This window comes from Mixophyes fleayi, chromosome 9, assembly GCF_038048845.1.
Source record: "Mixophyes fleayi isolate aMixFle1 chromosome 9, aMixFle1.hap1, whole genome shotgun sequence".
Lineage (NCBI taxonomy): Eukaryota > Metazoa > Chordata > Amphibia > Anura > Limnodynastidae > Mixophyes > Mixophyes fleayi.
The window spans coordinates 103,434,649-103,451,131 of record NC_134410.1 but is presented as its reverse complement, the minus strand read 5'-3'; the positions used below and the strand labels follow the sequence as shown (position 1 = coordinate 103,451,131).

The window sequence follows — 16,483 nt, the reverse complement described above, 5'->3', positions numbered from 1 at the left end:
TCCAACAGAGGGGTCTGTTGCTTAGCTGGCTCCTGTACACACCCCCTGATAGTGTGTTGTTGGTGGTTGTGCTGCCTGTCTGAAAGGAGAAAGAAGAGTCCAGTTTGCTGCACTCTTCTCGCTCCTATTGGACCAGACTTTTTTTGGCTGCTGACAACACTCTGCCAGCAGAATCATGCAACAACAAGCTAGTGGACGCGCTAGATCACATGAACGACACACCCCAAGAAAGTCATCTTTTAATAGTGTATTTTACTTTATCTTGTTAGAAATGTGAGGTTTATTTCATACAATGGCATGTTTCACAAATATGTTTTATTTCTACTTCTGTTTTCAATTATTACCATTCTAATACACAGATTGACTCAAGATTGTTGCTAGACCCAACTATTTAAAAGGTGCTTACACAAGAACATGGTGGAGGGGTAAAAAAACAAATACAATAGGTGATCACACCCCAGTCACAAGCATCTAAGCATTAATGTTTCAGAATATTCATGGTGATAGCTGCCTTAATTAGAGCTCAATTACAACTCACAAAACACATAACATGTAATGTAAATTATACTTCTGTGGTGCTGTGTGCCTTGATATGCACAACTCCACTTAGGTTTCCACCGAGGAACGTGGGCTTTTTGGAGCAAGACGGTGGTAGGTTTGCCAATAGGAGGATTTGGCCAGAAGGAGGGCATTCCCTGCTAAGTATGGAGTAAAAACACAAGTGTGCCTAGTGGGGCAGTGCAACAATTAGATTTAATTTGCAACAACATTGTTGAAATGAGTTAAAGTGGTGGAAAAGGCACGTTTGTGTCGCAGGACACATATCCATGTAAGGACTTAATTTGGATCATGTTATAGTTAATGAGACATATTCTTTGACTTCCAGTTGCACTTCAGTGGAGATTCACTTTGTCCAAGTAAAAAAAAAAAGGCTTTAAATGCAGAAATTCCATGTTATAATGCTAGTCCCGGGGTATTAAACTGCGGATTTTGAAAGTCGACGATATTCAGTGACTTTGCAGGGGAAATTTAAAATGACAATACAAGTTTTGCCTTTAAAGACATTGCCGTTTTAAATTCCCCTGCAAAGTCACCAACATCCGCAGTTCATCATTATCATCAACATTTATTTATATAGCGCCAGCAAATTCCGTAGCGCTTTACAATTGGGAACAAACATTAATAAGAGAATACTGGGTAATACATACAGACAGAGAGGTAAGAGAACCCTGCTCGAAAGCTTACAATCTATAGGACAATGGGAGTTAGAAACACAAGGGCATGTGCTACATCATATTGCACAATGGACCAGCCAGACGGCAAAGGTAAAAGTACTGAATGGGCTATGTGTGTTGCAATGTTGGTCAGAAGGTTGTTGTCTTGCGTTAGCAGTGTAGAGGATGGTAATAGGGTAATCTAGGGAAATTAAGATGATGGTTGAGGAATATCATAACCTTGTCTGAAGAGGTGGGTTTTCAGTGAATGCTTGAAGGTTTGAAGACTAGAGGAAAGTCTTGCTGTGCGTGGGAGGGAGTTCCACAAAGTAGGTGCAGCCCGGAAAAAATCCTGTAACCGAGAATGGGAGGATGTGATGAGAGTGGAGGAGAGACGTAGTTCTTGTGCAGAACGGAGGTGTCGAGTAGGGAGATATTTCGAGACAAGTGAGGAAGTGTATGTCGGTGCAATTTTGTTGATGGCCTTGTATGTTAGTAGAAGAATTTTATATTGGATACGTTGAAATACAGGCAGCTAATGTAGAGACTGACAGAGTGGCTCAGCAGAGGAATAACGGTTTGTAAGGAAAATCAGTCTAGCCGCAGCGTGCAAAATAGATTGTAGGGGTTCAAGTCTGACTTTGGGAAGACCAGTAAGGAGGGAATTGCAATAGTCGATGCGGGAGATGATGAGTACATGAATTACTGTTTTCGCGGTGTCTTGTGTCAGATATGTGCGTATTCTGGAAATGTTCTTTAGGTGTTTGTAACATGATTTAGATATAGAGTTGATGTGGGGAATAAACGACAGTTGTGAATCAAAGATTACACCTAGGCAACGAGCTTGCGGGGTGGGATTTATGGTCATGTTATCGACAGAAATAGAAATGTCAGGCAGGAAGCTTCTGTTTTTGGGTGGGAATATTATTAATTCAGTTTTTGAAAGATTGAGTTTGAGTTGGCGAGAAGACATCCAAGATGAAATGGCAGAAAGACAGTCAGTAACGCGAGACAACACAGATGCTGAAAGATCAGGAGAGGATAGATAAATTTGTGTATCATCCGCATAGAGATGATACTGAAATCCAAAGGAGCTTATTAGTTTTCTTAAGAAAAGTGGTGTAGATAGAGAATAGTAGAGGATCTAGGACTGAGCCTTGTGGTACTCCAACTGATAAAGGAAGCGGAGCAGAGGTGGATCCAGAGAAATTAACACTGAAAGAGCAATTAGATAGGTAGGATGAGAACTAGGATAGGACAGTGCCTTCAAGACCTAGGGATTGTAGCGTTTGTATGAGGAGAGAGTGGTCAACAGTGTCAAATGCAGCAGAGAGATCCAGGAGAATTAGAAGAGCGTATTGGTTATTATTTTTTGCTGTGATCAAATCATTGACAACTTTGGTCAGCGCAGTCTCTGTAGAGTGTTGAGAGCGAAAGCCTGACTGAAGAGGATCCAATAGGTTGTTTGCTGTAAGAAAGTGTGTGAGGCGTGTGTAGGCAATTCTCTCGAGAAGCTTGGAGGGGCATGGGAGCTGGGGCAGTAATTTACGAGAGAGTTAGGGTCAGAATTCTGTTTTTTTAAAATGTGAGTAATCACTGTATGCTTGAATAGTGATGGAAAAATACCAGTAGAAAGAGATATATTACAGATTTTAGTTAGAGGGGGAATGCAGTTTAATACATTTATTTATTACATTTATCCCCAATGTCTCCTCACTTGAGTCATGTTGCTTAATTGAGTTGCATTTTAGAAGAATCACAAAAACGTTAATCAAATAGGTGGTTTTAAAGTGGTAAAAGGTTAGACTTCTGGCATCTCCTAAAAGTGTGGAGTAGACATGCACCTTTTTATGCTCTGAACAATCTAGGCGCACCTGTACAAAACCATGGCATTATGTGTTGCACATTCAGTGTGCTTAATAGATTAGATCCATTTTGCAAGATAATGCAATTTGTTGCCCAAAGAGCTGCTACATTTGTGCTTTAGCCTCCTTTATGCCCCGAAAGACTTGTCTTCAATGCTTTAACTACTGTTTTGCCATTCCATTTACGCATTTTTTTTATTCTCTTTTCTGTTAAAAACAGCATTGTTTTACTTTTTTTCTCATAATTATCCAATACATATAAACACATCAGTCAATTGTTAATATATGCTAAATAAATTACTTATCTAAGATATGTGTACCCTGACAAATAGTTTTTAATACAGGAAATTGCAGCTCTCAAAGAGTCACTGGCGAGAGGAAAGATTGAAGTTGCCGTTGATGCTGCCCAGGGACCCAACCTCAATTCCATTTTGGCTGAAGTTCGTACACAGTATGAAAACATTATAAAGAAAAATAAGGAGGAAGCAGATGCTCTGTTCCAGTCTCGGGTATGACAGTTAATGTAAAATTGGTGCCATATTACCAAAAAGCAGTAGCCAAAATTAAATAAGTATGTTGGAAAACTTGGTTGCAAAAGGTTTTTCTGACAATTTTTACAGTGGTTGTATTTTCTCCTGTATTTTGGGGATCTGCATTTTGGATTTGCTAATGGTGAAATAATGTTATGTAACTTGGCAGGATATGCTACCTTTTCAATGATTACATTATTTTATTTTTCTTGTAAGCACTTTTGCTAAGGTTGAATTATTGTTTTAAGGGATGAGGGAGGAAGACGACTTTCATTGTAGAGCACAGGTAACACATTCCTGCCATTTACAATAAATTGGTCCCATGACTGTGACTTCACCTTACATATTCACTGTCCAGCTGAAATCCAGTGCGGCAACTGCTGAGCCATGTTAATTGCCCCTGTTCAATTTATTCTGACAAACATTAGCTAATAGGTAATCTAAAAACCATGCAGATTCCTCTTAGTTCTGTTTAATAAGTAATCACTGAATAGAATGTAGCCTATGTGACTATTTCACCACATCACTTTTCTTAAATATATTATTATCCTTTATTTATATAGCGTTAACATATTACACAGCACTTTACAGAGAATGTTGCAGAATCATTTCCACAAATACTTACCCCGGTGGAGCTTACAGTCTAAGGAGTTAATTCAATTAACAGCAAAGTACCGCTGGAGCCTTGTGCAGTGTACTTCTGATGAAACAGAAGAGGAATCTTCACTCCTCCGTGAGGTGCAAGCAAAAATGAGTGAAGATTTCAGGCCGGGCATTACTGCAGAGTATCATCTCAAGGTTCCGGTGGCATTTCACTTTTAATTGAAACTTTCACTACGGCGATTATTTATGATTGTTCTTCCATTGCAGCAATAACCGACAAAATTTGTTATGGCCCGCAGTTATGAGAAAAAATAAGGTCAGTCTCCAGTGTTTTGCAATAAGCCTGCTTTCCCAGAGTTAGGCATTCTGTTCCAATAGTTTTAAAAAAAAAAGTTTAAAAAAAAGTTGCCCTTATTGCGAAGATGTGCCAATTACACGCACCTTTCTTTCGAAAGCTTGGGGAATTTCATGGCCCAGGGTACTTCAGTCTATTTGTAGTGAACATGCTTCATATGCCGGGCAATGTTTGAGAGGGTCTTCTCACAGTACAGGCAGTATTGCTTATATACCCTGGAGCCCTCATTGTTTCTGGATAGGGTTTGGATGGACAATTTGCCATGTTTCCGACCTTTTGTGTTTAAAACACTGCTGCCAGCAGGTCCTGCATAGAACACATATCTGGATACCGGTACTTTGCTCCACTGCCAGGCAATGGGGCATTACCGCTGGTGTCTGAACCACTCTCATCTGAAGTGTCAGGGGCATACCCATCACCACTGCTCTCCGGGCTATAGTTGGAGCCACTGTTGGGTTCTGTCATGCTACACTGTCCTCACTTTACTGTCAGCATCAGATGTGTGTAAAAAGGCCAGGAAATCTGCAATATCCTCCTTTTCCTGCTCATTGTGGGACATACTTATATATGGTCAACTGATCTCTAGCGGTGGTGTGCATACACACTTTCTCCATCACATCGGGGACACACACACTTTAAGCCCGACAAAAGTGACTCATGACAGATTTTTATGCCAAGCATATCAGTAAGGTCCCCTGCATTGATTAGCCTTGAGAAGTTTTGTGAGGACCTCATTTTTGTTCCCACTACGACCAAGGTCCTTACAGTGTTGGTATTTAAACAGGTCAATGTCCCCACAAGTATAGGAATCCAAGTACACATACACACACACACACGCACACATACATTTCATCAGTTAACCTACAAATGTATTTTAGGACTGTGGTAGGAAATCAATGTGAACACAAGGTGAACATACAAACTCCACACAGTCAGTATCCTAGTTGGAATGGAACCCATGTCCCTAGTGTTGCGAGGCAGCAATATTAATCACTGTGAAACCGTGACAGCCAACCTAGATAAATTCCTGTTTTATGGCCCATCTACTACAAGTTGTTGCTGTTTTCTAAGGAGGTTGTAATATAGTGTTACTTGTTCTGTAGTGTGAAGCAATGACTCTGCAGTTGGCAAAGGAGGATGAAGACATTAAGAGGACAGAAGATGAATTACGAGTGAAGCGATCTCTGTTACAGGGACTACAACTGGAATTAGAAACTGCTGGAAACCAGGTGATACATTGTTTATAAGATTACATTCACATCTTGAATAGTGTCAAACTAGTGCTCCTGATGCTGACACGTAACACTCAATGTTTCCCTGTCACACTAGAGTACTTCATAGATGTATTATTATTTACACTTAACACTGATAAATCTCATTTAAGCTGCCATTATTTGTAGTGCTTAGTTGTATATTCTGAGCACAAAGAAAATTTGGTGATAACTGAATTGAAAACTAAGCCTAAAATCGACTAAAACATTTTAAACATACCACTGTGTTTCATAAAGCAAAGAGAAAAAAAAGATCAGCTATTAAAAATGAATAAACATAAATTCACTCTAAGATAATCAAGCTGCTCTCCAAAAAGACGGAAAATGTGCCTACTTCACTAGAAAGATCCACTTGCACAAAAACACTCCAGTGGGTAAATTTATTAAGCTACGGTTTTGAAAAAGTGGAAATGTTGCCTATAGCAACCAATCAGATTCTAGTTATCATTTATTTAGTAAATTCTACAAAATGATAACAAGAATCTGATTGGTTGCTATAGGCAACATCTCCACTTTTTCAGACCCGCAGCTTGATAAATTTACCCCCAGGTCAGCGCTGTTCCAAACCGGTCAGCGCTGTATCCAATACCAAACAATTGCCTGGGATGCAGTAAAGTGTCATATAGCTGCATGCACATTATTATTATTATTATCATCATTTATTTGTTAGGCGCCACTAGGTTTCCCTAGCGCCTTACATAGTACAAACAGTAGACCATACAGGGTAAAACATTACAGAACAATAAACACAAAGTACCAATGCTTCAGAAACTCCGGGCAGACATATGGAGTGAGGGTGGAGCAGAAGAGTAGGTATGGAGACAGGAGGGTTGAGGCGCCCAGCTCATGCAAGCTTACATCCTAAGGGAGGATGGACAAAACAGGCACGAAGGGAGGTAGTGATGCAAAGGAGAAGAAGGGACCAGTGATAGAGGGGAGAACAAGCAGTGATACAAGGGAGAAGAAGGGACCAGGGGAGAGAGGGGAGAACAAGCAGAATGGATGAGGGGTTAAGTGGATGGTTGGTAGGCTTTCAGGAACAGGTGAGTTTTGAGTGCCCGTTTCAAGGAGCACAGATTGGGAGCGAATCGGATGGAGCGAGGGAGGTCATTCCAGTGCAGGGGGGCAGCTAGGGAGAAGTCTTTGACTCTGGAGTGGGAAGAGTGGAGGAAAGGCGACGGTCATTTGCCGAGCGCATGGGTGTGAATGGTAAGGAGGTTGGAGATATAGGGGGCAGTAGACTGGGAGAGAGCTTTGTAAGTGGTAGTAAGGAGTATACACATCTGCTCTTACATGAGTACTGCTTCTGGGGAAACCTCCACAACACCAGACACTGACAGGGAACTGCCAAGTGCTTTATTCTCTGAATGTTTGTGTTGATTATAGAAGCCTTATACAGTTATGGGACTCTTAGATCCTAATCTCGTATCTGTCTGTTTTACTATAAGGGGGATAGCTGATTATTTGAGAACCAACAGAAGTCAGCATATTTGGTCCTAGTGATTTAACATGTATACAGGTTTGTTTTTAAAATATACATTCTTTCCTTTTTAATAAATGGAATATTGCTTAGCCAATTCCATGTCTTTTTTGTTTGTCTCCATACTGCCCTTTGTATCCCTCTCCTAATTCAATTATGTACCAGAACTGCTCATTGTAACTGCGGTAAGAGACAATTAGTGACTGTGTCTGTGTGCATCACAAAATAACCAAAGAGAGACAATATTTTACTTTTTCTGGTTTCAGTAACGTTACGGATAACAGATTTCCAGATAAGAGATCCCATACCTGTAATTTACTTGCTACTTCTAGCATTTCTAATCAAGCATATGAAAAATGACTTTCCATTCTCACTACAATGAAACCTTTTATTGCAGGTAAATGCCCTGCGACGAGACATTGGTGAAACAGAGCTCCGATACAAGAAGGAACTGGACAGATTGCAGAACAACCTAACTTTGCTAGAACAAGAACTGTCTGAGATATTAAAGAGTGTACAGAACCACAAACTAGAATATGAAGCACTCTGGAAAATTAAAGAGACCCTGGAAGCTGAAATCATTGAGTATCGGCGATTACTAGAGGGAGAACCAGAGTAAGTGTCCAGTGTAGCGGCAGCGATGGAATGCAGCTATTTCACAGCTGAATGAACAGTGATTAATAGGGACACCTTGAGAATGTCACAGGCCTACGTGATATGTAGCCCTTTCTCTTTAAACACAGGCCTCACATTCCACAGCTGTCCTTGGTGTGTGAGAGATTCACGTTGATATTCATGTGCGTGTGAGATGTTCTACATAAACTTTTTAGATTCTTCTCACATTGTAGGTACATGTTATAGATAAAATGCTATTGTGACAACTTAATTAATGGAGGAAAAGCTTGTTGTCACATTGCATTTCTAGTGAAGAGAAGAATGAGTCTGGTGTCTTGCTTTATCCAAACCGTTTGTCCCTAGTTTTACAGCACATCCGACTGCTATATAGGTCTATAGTGTAGACTCTTACATCCCTAGTTTGTCTGCTTATTGAATAACTGTACACTCACTTAGTTATTGGGCCCAGTTGTAAAATTTGATGGACAGGCCCGATGATCCACTCCAGAGGGGGATTTTCTGGAACAAGATTTTTAAAATGAAAAAAAGCAGAGGAGAGGGTGCGTTGCTTGCTTTGCCGAAGGAAGCACAGTCATTTCAACTCTGCCAACGTATTTCATCTTTGCAGCAAAGTATATGCATTCCGCACCTTACAGTTGCATAGTAGAGAAGTATGTTCCTAGGCACAATTCTAGCACTGTAAAGAAAAGCTTGAAACACACAAAAGAGCCAATTGTAATAAAAGCAGCTTCTAAACATAACAGACAATTAATTTGGCCCATAAATCTAGATATACTAAGCATTGTTTTAGTAGATAAACTGAAAAGTTTAATAGATTGTTAATAGAAGGGGTAGTTCTAAAGAGGATGGAGGTTGGACTTTTTAGAGAAGCTTACAATTTACATAGTGTGCCGCTTCATATTTTTCCTACTACCTGCAAACCTAGACTTATAGAGCCTGATTCATTAAGGAAAGCAAAGCAAAAAAAAGGAGTAAATTTGCTCCTGAACAGGGGAGGGCTGGCAGACTTTAGCCCGGGGGGCAAGCACACAGCACTGGCCCATAAGTAGCGGCCCATCCTTAAAGGGTGGTTTTTTGGTACAATATATATTTATCTATATAAAAAGAGGCTATTTTAGTGTTGCTTAATCCATATATATATATTTTTATGCCCAGGCCCAGAGCTGGATTAAGGCTCTGAAGAGCCTGCGCACTTTAGACAGGGTCACCCCCTATGATGTAGCATGGTTATCATTTTAGACAATACACAGGTAATACTGTGTGCACTACTGTTAGGTGCACACATTTCTGCCTTCACGAGCAGTACACGGTGAAGCGGGACATACCTCCCAACTGTCCTAAGCGAAACAGTCACTCAAAGTCGTGACTGTCCCTCCATATTCAGGACAGTTGGCAGACTGTCCTGCTCTCTCCTACCTGTTCTTGTCACTTTCACCACTTGTGGCTGCTGGTTAGTTTAGCTCATTTGCTGGTTGTCTGGATCCTGGAATGGTGGAGGCCCTATTTGGAAATAAAATGGGTACATGAGATTTAGAAAACTCCAACTAGCCCCATTGTTAAATCGGTAGCACACAAGTTTTAGAATTAGGCCTCCCTCCACTCCCAACATTAAAATACTAATATTCACATTTGCTAAATAGATCTATTTCCCTCCAACCAGTCTCAATATTAAATTAATAGTATTCCCATTTAATACATAATCCTTTTGCCCTCCCTCCAAAAAGCTCCAGCAATAGATTAAATATTTACATTTACAATTAATAAATAGCCCTCCTCCCCAAAATCAGTCCCATATTCAATTAATAGCCCCAAACCACCTCACCTTAAATTAATAGGACCATATATTAAATTAAATAGCCCCACCAATAAATTAAATTGCCCCTCCATCACCCCACAAATAAAATAGCACTCATTAAATAATTAGCCCCACCTGCACTCCACCATTAAATAGCCTACCTCCCACACTATATTAAGACTCCCCCTTCCCTCACATATATTAACATACTGCCCCCACACACACTATATTTATACACTGGCTCCCCACACTCACACACTATATTTATATACTGCCCCCCACACTATATTTAAATATTGCCTCCCCACACTCACATAATATAGTTTATATACTGCCCACACACACACACAATATATATATACTGCCCACACATACAATATATACTGCCCACACACACACACCATATATACTGCCCATACACACACACAATATATACTGCCCCCACTTACCTTATCCCACCCACACATCTGCGACACTTCACTGTTCACACATGGAACGGCACCTGTCACGTGGTGCGCGTCCCCTGTAACAAGCCACACAGAGAGAGGAGGAGGAGCCGCAGCCAATTGTGAAAGGTGGCTGGTCCCGGAGGAGGGGCCAGCCACCAAATAATAGAGACTTGGGCCAGTTCATGCACCGGTCCAAAATAATAGTTTTCTGTCCGGCCCAGCTCGCCCCTGCTCCTGGACAAACCATGTTACAATGCAAGGGGTGCAAATTAGTTTATTATTTTGCACATAAGGAAAATACTGGCTGGCTTTTCATGTAGCACACAAATACTTGACAGCTTTATTTTTACACTGAAATTTAAAGTTGATCTAGGACATACCCTACCCTAATTATAAATTTGTCCACACATTTTAAATTTACCTTCCCTCCAATGCAACATGGTTTTGCAGGTGTTATAATCTAGGCTATAATCAAGAGAAAAAGCTAATAAAATGTCAGGATACTTTTCTGGGGATGCAATAATTGTTTGCAGGTATCTAATGGGAGAATCAAACTATAAAAAAATATATATGAAATTTGCTTAGGTAGATTAAAAGGTTATTCCCAGTGAAATTGACGAACCACATAAGTGGGAATATTGGTATGGTCATGAAAGAACAAGCTGCAAACTATATGGGGCAGATTCAATTATAAAAAAAAACAAAACGCTGCATAGCGTCCCGGAATGGGCGCGAAACACTACGCAGCGTTTTGTTTTTTTCGTGAAATATCGGCTCACTTAGAGACGCAAGCAAAAGTGAGCATTACTTTTTACCATATAAATGGTAAAAATACACAGGCGTGATGTTCCTAGGAACATATTATATATTTATAATATGTATAGTTAAAATTATATTTAAATGAAAATAAATACTTCTAGTAACCAATGTTTTTGTTTTATTAGATTTTACACTAAAAGATATATTTTTTACTTTTCAGAGAGAAAGTCATCATACCAGAACCAAGACGTAAGTTAATTATATATCGAACTGGTATCTACATTAATATACACAATTACAGCTAAATGGGGTAAGCACTATGGGCCTGATTCATGTTCGCACACAAGTTGCATTTTAAAGAAGATTACAGAACTTTTTATAGTCTCTCATTTGCATAGAGTGTTAAATGCTAGCTAGTTGAACGCTTACGTATAGTTTTTAAAACAAAGACTATGCCGTGTCAGCCAGCACTATCAGTTGGCCCTTGTCCTGTAGCTGGTACAAATGATACAGCTGAAACCAGGCTTACTTACGTTAAACCCAGGATTTGAATCGGCCGCAACTGCATTGGCACGCCCTTACTGTACATTGCCTACGTTAGTCCACCCCTACATCTGAGCATGTGCAGAGCTATCATAATATGTCTATAGAGCAATTTGGACATATCTGTCTCTATCTAAAAAGTACTGATTGCACTTATAAACTGCTCATAAAGATGCTGTGTTCCACCACTGTGGTCCCTTATATCACAAAAGAACCTGATGCAAACTTAACTCCATTAGCGGAGGCGGATTAAGGGGAGGGCAGGGGACATGTGCCCCAGGCCCCCCTGTCTCATGGGGCCCCCCTGAATTAAGCGGCAGCATCTGTCTGGGAGCAAGTGTTTCCAAGGCTGTTAAGGCAGAAGCTACTGCTACCTTAACAGCCCCAGTAGCACCTGTTCCTGGATGCTACGATATAAAGTAGCTCCTGAAGCGTTGCAGTGGTATTATGTCACCGATGTGTCGCTTAAGGGAGCCAGGAAAGTCTCCCTGCATACAGCATGGACTGTACTGTAGAGAGAAGAAAGAAGGCAGAAGAAAGAAGAGGCCTAAGGTAAGTATATCAGCAAGGATGGCACTATTTTTACTTATACTCATCAAGGGGCCACTATCATCAAAGTGACACTATTATTAATTCCAATCATCAAGGGGCACTATTATTAAATACAGTCATCAAGAGGTCACTATTATTAATTACAATCATTAAGGGGCACTATTATTAATTACAATAATAAAAGGGGCACTTCTATTAATTAAAATCATTAAGGGGGCACGATTATTAATCACAATAAAAGGGGCACTCTTATTAATTGTGATCATTAAGGGGGCACTTTTAATATTTGCAATCATCAGGGGAACACTATTATTAATTTAAATCATCTAGGGAGCACCATTATTCATTTAGATCATTAAGGGGTCTAATAGTGTTGTATATTCAGAACCATGTAACTCAAAATTGGGTAAGTAACTATCCCTGAATGATGGCACTATGCTCTTACTTTTACACCATAGAGACATAGAGATCCCTGTATTAAGTGCCCCAGGCCCCCAAAGGCTTAATATAGCTATGGCTATTAGTAATGTAGGTACCAGTGTATGAGTGTTACAGTTAGGTAGTTTGAAGTAAACATGTGCAAATACAAGATCTGAAGGAAATACAAGATTGTTTGGTTAAATTTATACAGCAAACACTGTATATATCTACTAACGGTGCATCTTGATAGGAATTGCCCCTCTTCTCAATCATATGTACTGATCAATATAAGTAAATGCTATTGGTTCAAAAGTGTCTGACCATTAAATATAAAATATTCATCCTGTTTATTATATGTATAGAGCTTAGTGTGTTTGTAGCTGTGTATATTAAGTTGTATTTTATGACAATGCTTGTGTGTATCTAAGAGTATGTTATTTCTAAAGTTTCTCTCATTGACTATACGAAATGTTGAGGTATATATATTTTCCATTAACCATTTCAGCATACCTAACTGTCCCTCATTTAGTGTGATGCACATACAGTACTGTGAAAAACTTTTAGGCAGGTGTAGAAAAAAAAGCTGCAACTAAGAATGTTTTCAAAAAAAAAGTGTTAATAGTTTATTTTTATCTATTAACAAAATGCAAAGTGAATGAACAGAAGAGAAATCTAAATCAAATCGATATTTGGTGTGACCATCCTTTGCCTTCAAAACAGCATCAATGCTTCTAGGTACACTTGCACACAGTTTTTGAAATACCTCGGCAGAGAGATTGTTCCAAACATCTTGGAGAACCACAGAGCTTCTGTGGATGTAGCTTTGCTTAAATCCTTCTGTCTCTTCATGTAATCCAAGACAGACTCGAAGATGTTGAGATCAGGACTTTGTGAGGACCATATAATCACTTCCAGGACTACTTGTTCTTCTTTACAATGAAGATAATTCTTAATAACATTGACTGTATGTTTGGGGTCCTTGTTCTGCAGCAGAATAAATTTGGAGCCAATCAAACACCTCCCTGATAGTATTGCATGATGGATAAGTACCTGCCTGTGTTTCTCAGCATTGATCCTGACCAAATCCCCAACTCCATGTGCTGAAATGCAGCCCCAAACTTGTAAGTAAACTTCACCATGCTTCACTGTTGCCTGCAGACACTCATTAATATACCACTCTCCAGCACTTCAGCTCAGAACTGGAAAAAAACAGTGGGACCCAGGTACACCCATCTACCGTTCAGAGAAGTCTGGCCAGAAATGGTCTTCATGGAAGAATTGCGGCTAAAAAGCTAACTTTCAACGTGAAAACAAGGCCAAGCAACTCAACTATTCACGAAAACATAGGAACTGGATTGCAGAAAAATGGCAGCAGGTGCTCTGGACTGATAAGTCAAAATGTAAAAATATTTGGCTGCAACAGAAGGCAGTTTATTCACCGAACATTCTCTATAGCATCTCCCACTCCTTGTGCTACCAAAAAGTACCAGAGTCTCCCTTTTGTAACTAAGCCTGACTCTGGCACTCAACATTCAAGTACAGTGGCATGTGTCTTGTAGGTAAGCTGTTGGTCACCTAAAGATGGATTCTTCTCTGATGTAATGTTTTCCGAAAGAAGTCTTTTCATTAAAAGTTTCTCCTTTACCAAGTTTCTGAGAGGTATTTAAATACTCTGTTCCCACCACTACTTCCCCAAACACGCTCCAGAATTGGCACACTCTGTTATACCTCACTCAGGGGTGTCTCTCCTACACATGCATATAAGGAGACTTGATGGACTGGTGTCTTTTTTCAACCTCATCAACTATGAGACAAGAACATGGAAAAAGACATAAGTAGCCAATGAAGAAAGAATTGATCTTTTTTATTTTTCAATATGTTGCACCTAAAATTTGCCACATTTTGTGCCAGTTTATGGACAATGTCTAGTTTTTTCAACATGTCCCCAAATACCTTTATTCCGTAGGATTTTAAGAATTGTTATACAAATGTTTGTCTTGTCAATTACATAATGGATATGACTTTTCATTCGGATTTATTTTTCTCACAGAACCAGATATTAGAACCAAGAAGATTGTAAAAGTAGTCACACAGACTTTAGTGGATGGAAAGATTATCGGCGAATCGAGTGAGGTGGAGGAGTTTGAGCAGGCCGAGAGAGAAAAGTAACCAACACTGTCACCGGCTATGCCACATGGATATTAATCTTGCAGCTGATCTAAAACAACATCTCTGTTCACCCTCTAAGCCAGTGTACAATTTTGGTTACAACAGCTGCTGTTTGGTTATTTATTATAATATGCTTAACTTACTAATTGCTTATTGGTTATCATGGGAGATGTATTTCAACAGAGGTGTAAAGGATGACTATTCCTTGCTATATTTAATTGCGCAATCTAATATTTTCCGCATTTTTAAAAGAGATCACTCCCAGGGTTTACTTTCAATAGGGACCCTTCCTCCCCATAGCTAACAGAAAGAAAAACAAGGGGCCTATGTCCAGGACTTCTCTGGTTCAGAAAATACTTGCACACAGCCTTTCCAGAGATGGTCATCCCGGCAGAGATGATTTATGTGTTTTAAGTGTGTTTTCTGCTAAATGGCTATTTAATGTCTTGAAGGTAGGTGTGCTTTTTAGCGAGGGTAATAGACCTGAAATGTAGTTTGTAGGGACAGGGATCTCTTTTACTATGGGACCCATTCAATTTCATGTTCTATAATATTTTAAGTGGAAGTTCTTCTTGGATACCATCATATATATATTTCTTATAATATTTTATGTGTGTGTTAATTTTGGAAGAGCGACATCTATGGGACATGAATTTATTTGGGAAGTATTAGAGCATAAAGTAACTTCAAAACTAAAATGTATGTATACTGTGCATACGCAGACTTTAAAATCAAATTTAACTGAATTTTAATATTTTAAAATTAACAGATTATTTTTATGCATTTGACCATACTTTCTCTAATAAAATATTTCTTGCTATTTATCCAAGAGTCTATTGCTTCCACTATTTATCAAAACGTCAAAATATTTATATGAATTTTGTGTGTACAGTATTGCGTCTCTTGTTTGTATTGGTGTTGAGGTCTCGGTCACTTCATCCACTTTTAATGCATTTTTGACATGGTAATAAATGCATAAAAAACACATTCAAAACAGGATTAATAAGGGTGACTGGTGCTGTTCATCACCATTGTGGTGTAAAATATTAGATGCAGAACATCTTACTTCTCATGTGTCGCACTACCAATACAATAGATTGTGTTGGTAAAAGTGCAACACATGGAAAAAGTGTTAAAAACAAGCATAATGCATCACTAAAATGCATCAGTTTTCATGCATTTTCAGCCAGTTCACCAGCACATATGTGTGAACGAGCCCTTCAGGTGGAAATGGAAAGTACAACCAATTTACTGATTTTAGTAGCAAAAAAAGCTAAAACAAACTTTTTAGCCAATACAGAACATAAACAAGTCAAATAGTTAATACTTATTTCATTTAGAGAAGTCTTATACTGAAATATTTGTTTATAAAAAAAACAACAACTGGATCATTCTCTGACATGCTAATTGATTTGAAACCACTTACAAGCCCATACTGGGCCACTATGTCAATACCGATAATATTGCCTTGTTGACAGCATTATGAGTTACATTTTATGTGAAGCTATCAGTATTTGTGGTGGTTGAGTACTGATGGGAATCCTTCCCTTACCTTGTCCTCCAGACACGAGTCAGGTTCTTTTCTGTACGGATATCCGGTGGTCAGGAGATAAATACTTCAATGAAAGGGACAAGGATTGGTCAAACAACTTGGGTTTATTGAGAATGCGGTAAGGATAGTTTCGGTAAGACACCGCGCCACTGACCCCTTCAGTTCAATAGTAATGACAAAATAATGCGTCTGATCAGCATAGAGCACAATAACATTTAACATATAACATACACATTGTCTAATAAGGCACACTGGTAATCACAGTTACTACTTTCAAGTTAGCAATATCT

The 16,483-nt window shown here is 39.2% G+C and overlaps 1 protein-coding gene across 1 annotated transcript in view; it reads left to right on the top strand.

The window, feature by feature from the left end:
* LOC142101671 (keratin, type I cytoskeletal 18-A-like) overlaps window positions 1-15,383 on the top strand; it is a 33,898-nt gene extending 18,515 nt beyond the window's left edge. Inside the window, exons 4-8 of the mRNA XM_075186061.1 lie at window positions 3,424-3,588; window positions 5,671-5,796; window positions 7,716-7,933; window positions 11,178-11,206; window positions 14,523-15,383. Coding sequence (XP_075042162.1) covers window positions 3,424-3,588; window positions 5,671-5,796; window positions 7,716-7,933; window positions 11,178-11,206; window positions 14,523-14,641 — 657 coding nt within the window. The 3' untranslated portion in view covers window positions 14,642-15,383. The remainder of the gene's footprint in view (window positions 1-3,423; window positions 3,589-5,670; window positions 5,797-7,715; window positions 7,934-11,177; window positions 11,207-14,522) is intronic.
* Window positions 15,384-16,483: the final 1,100 nt, after the last annotated feature.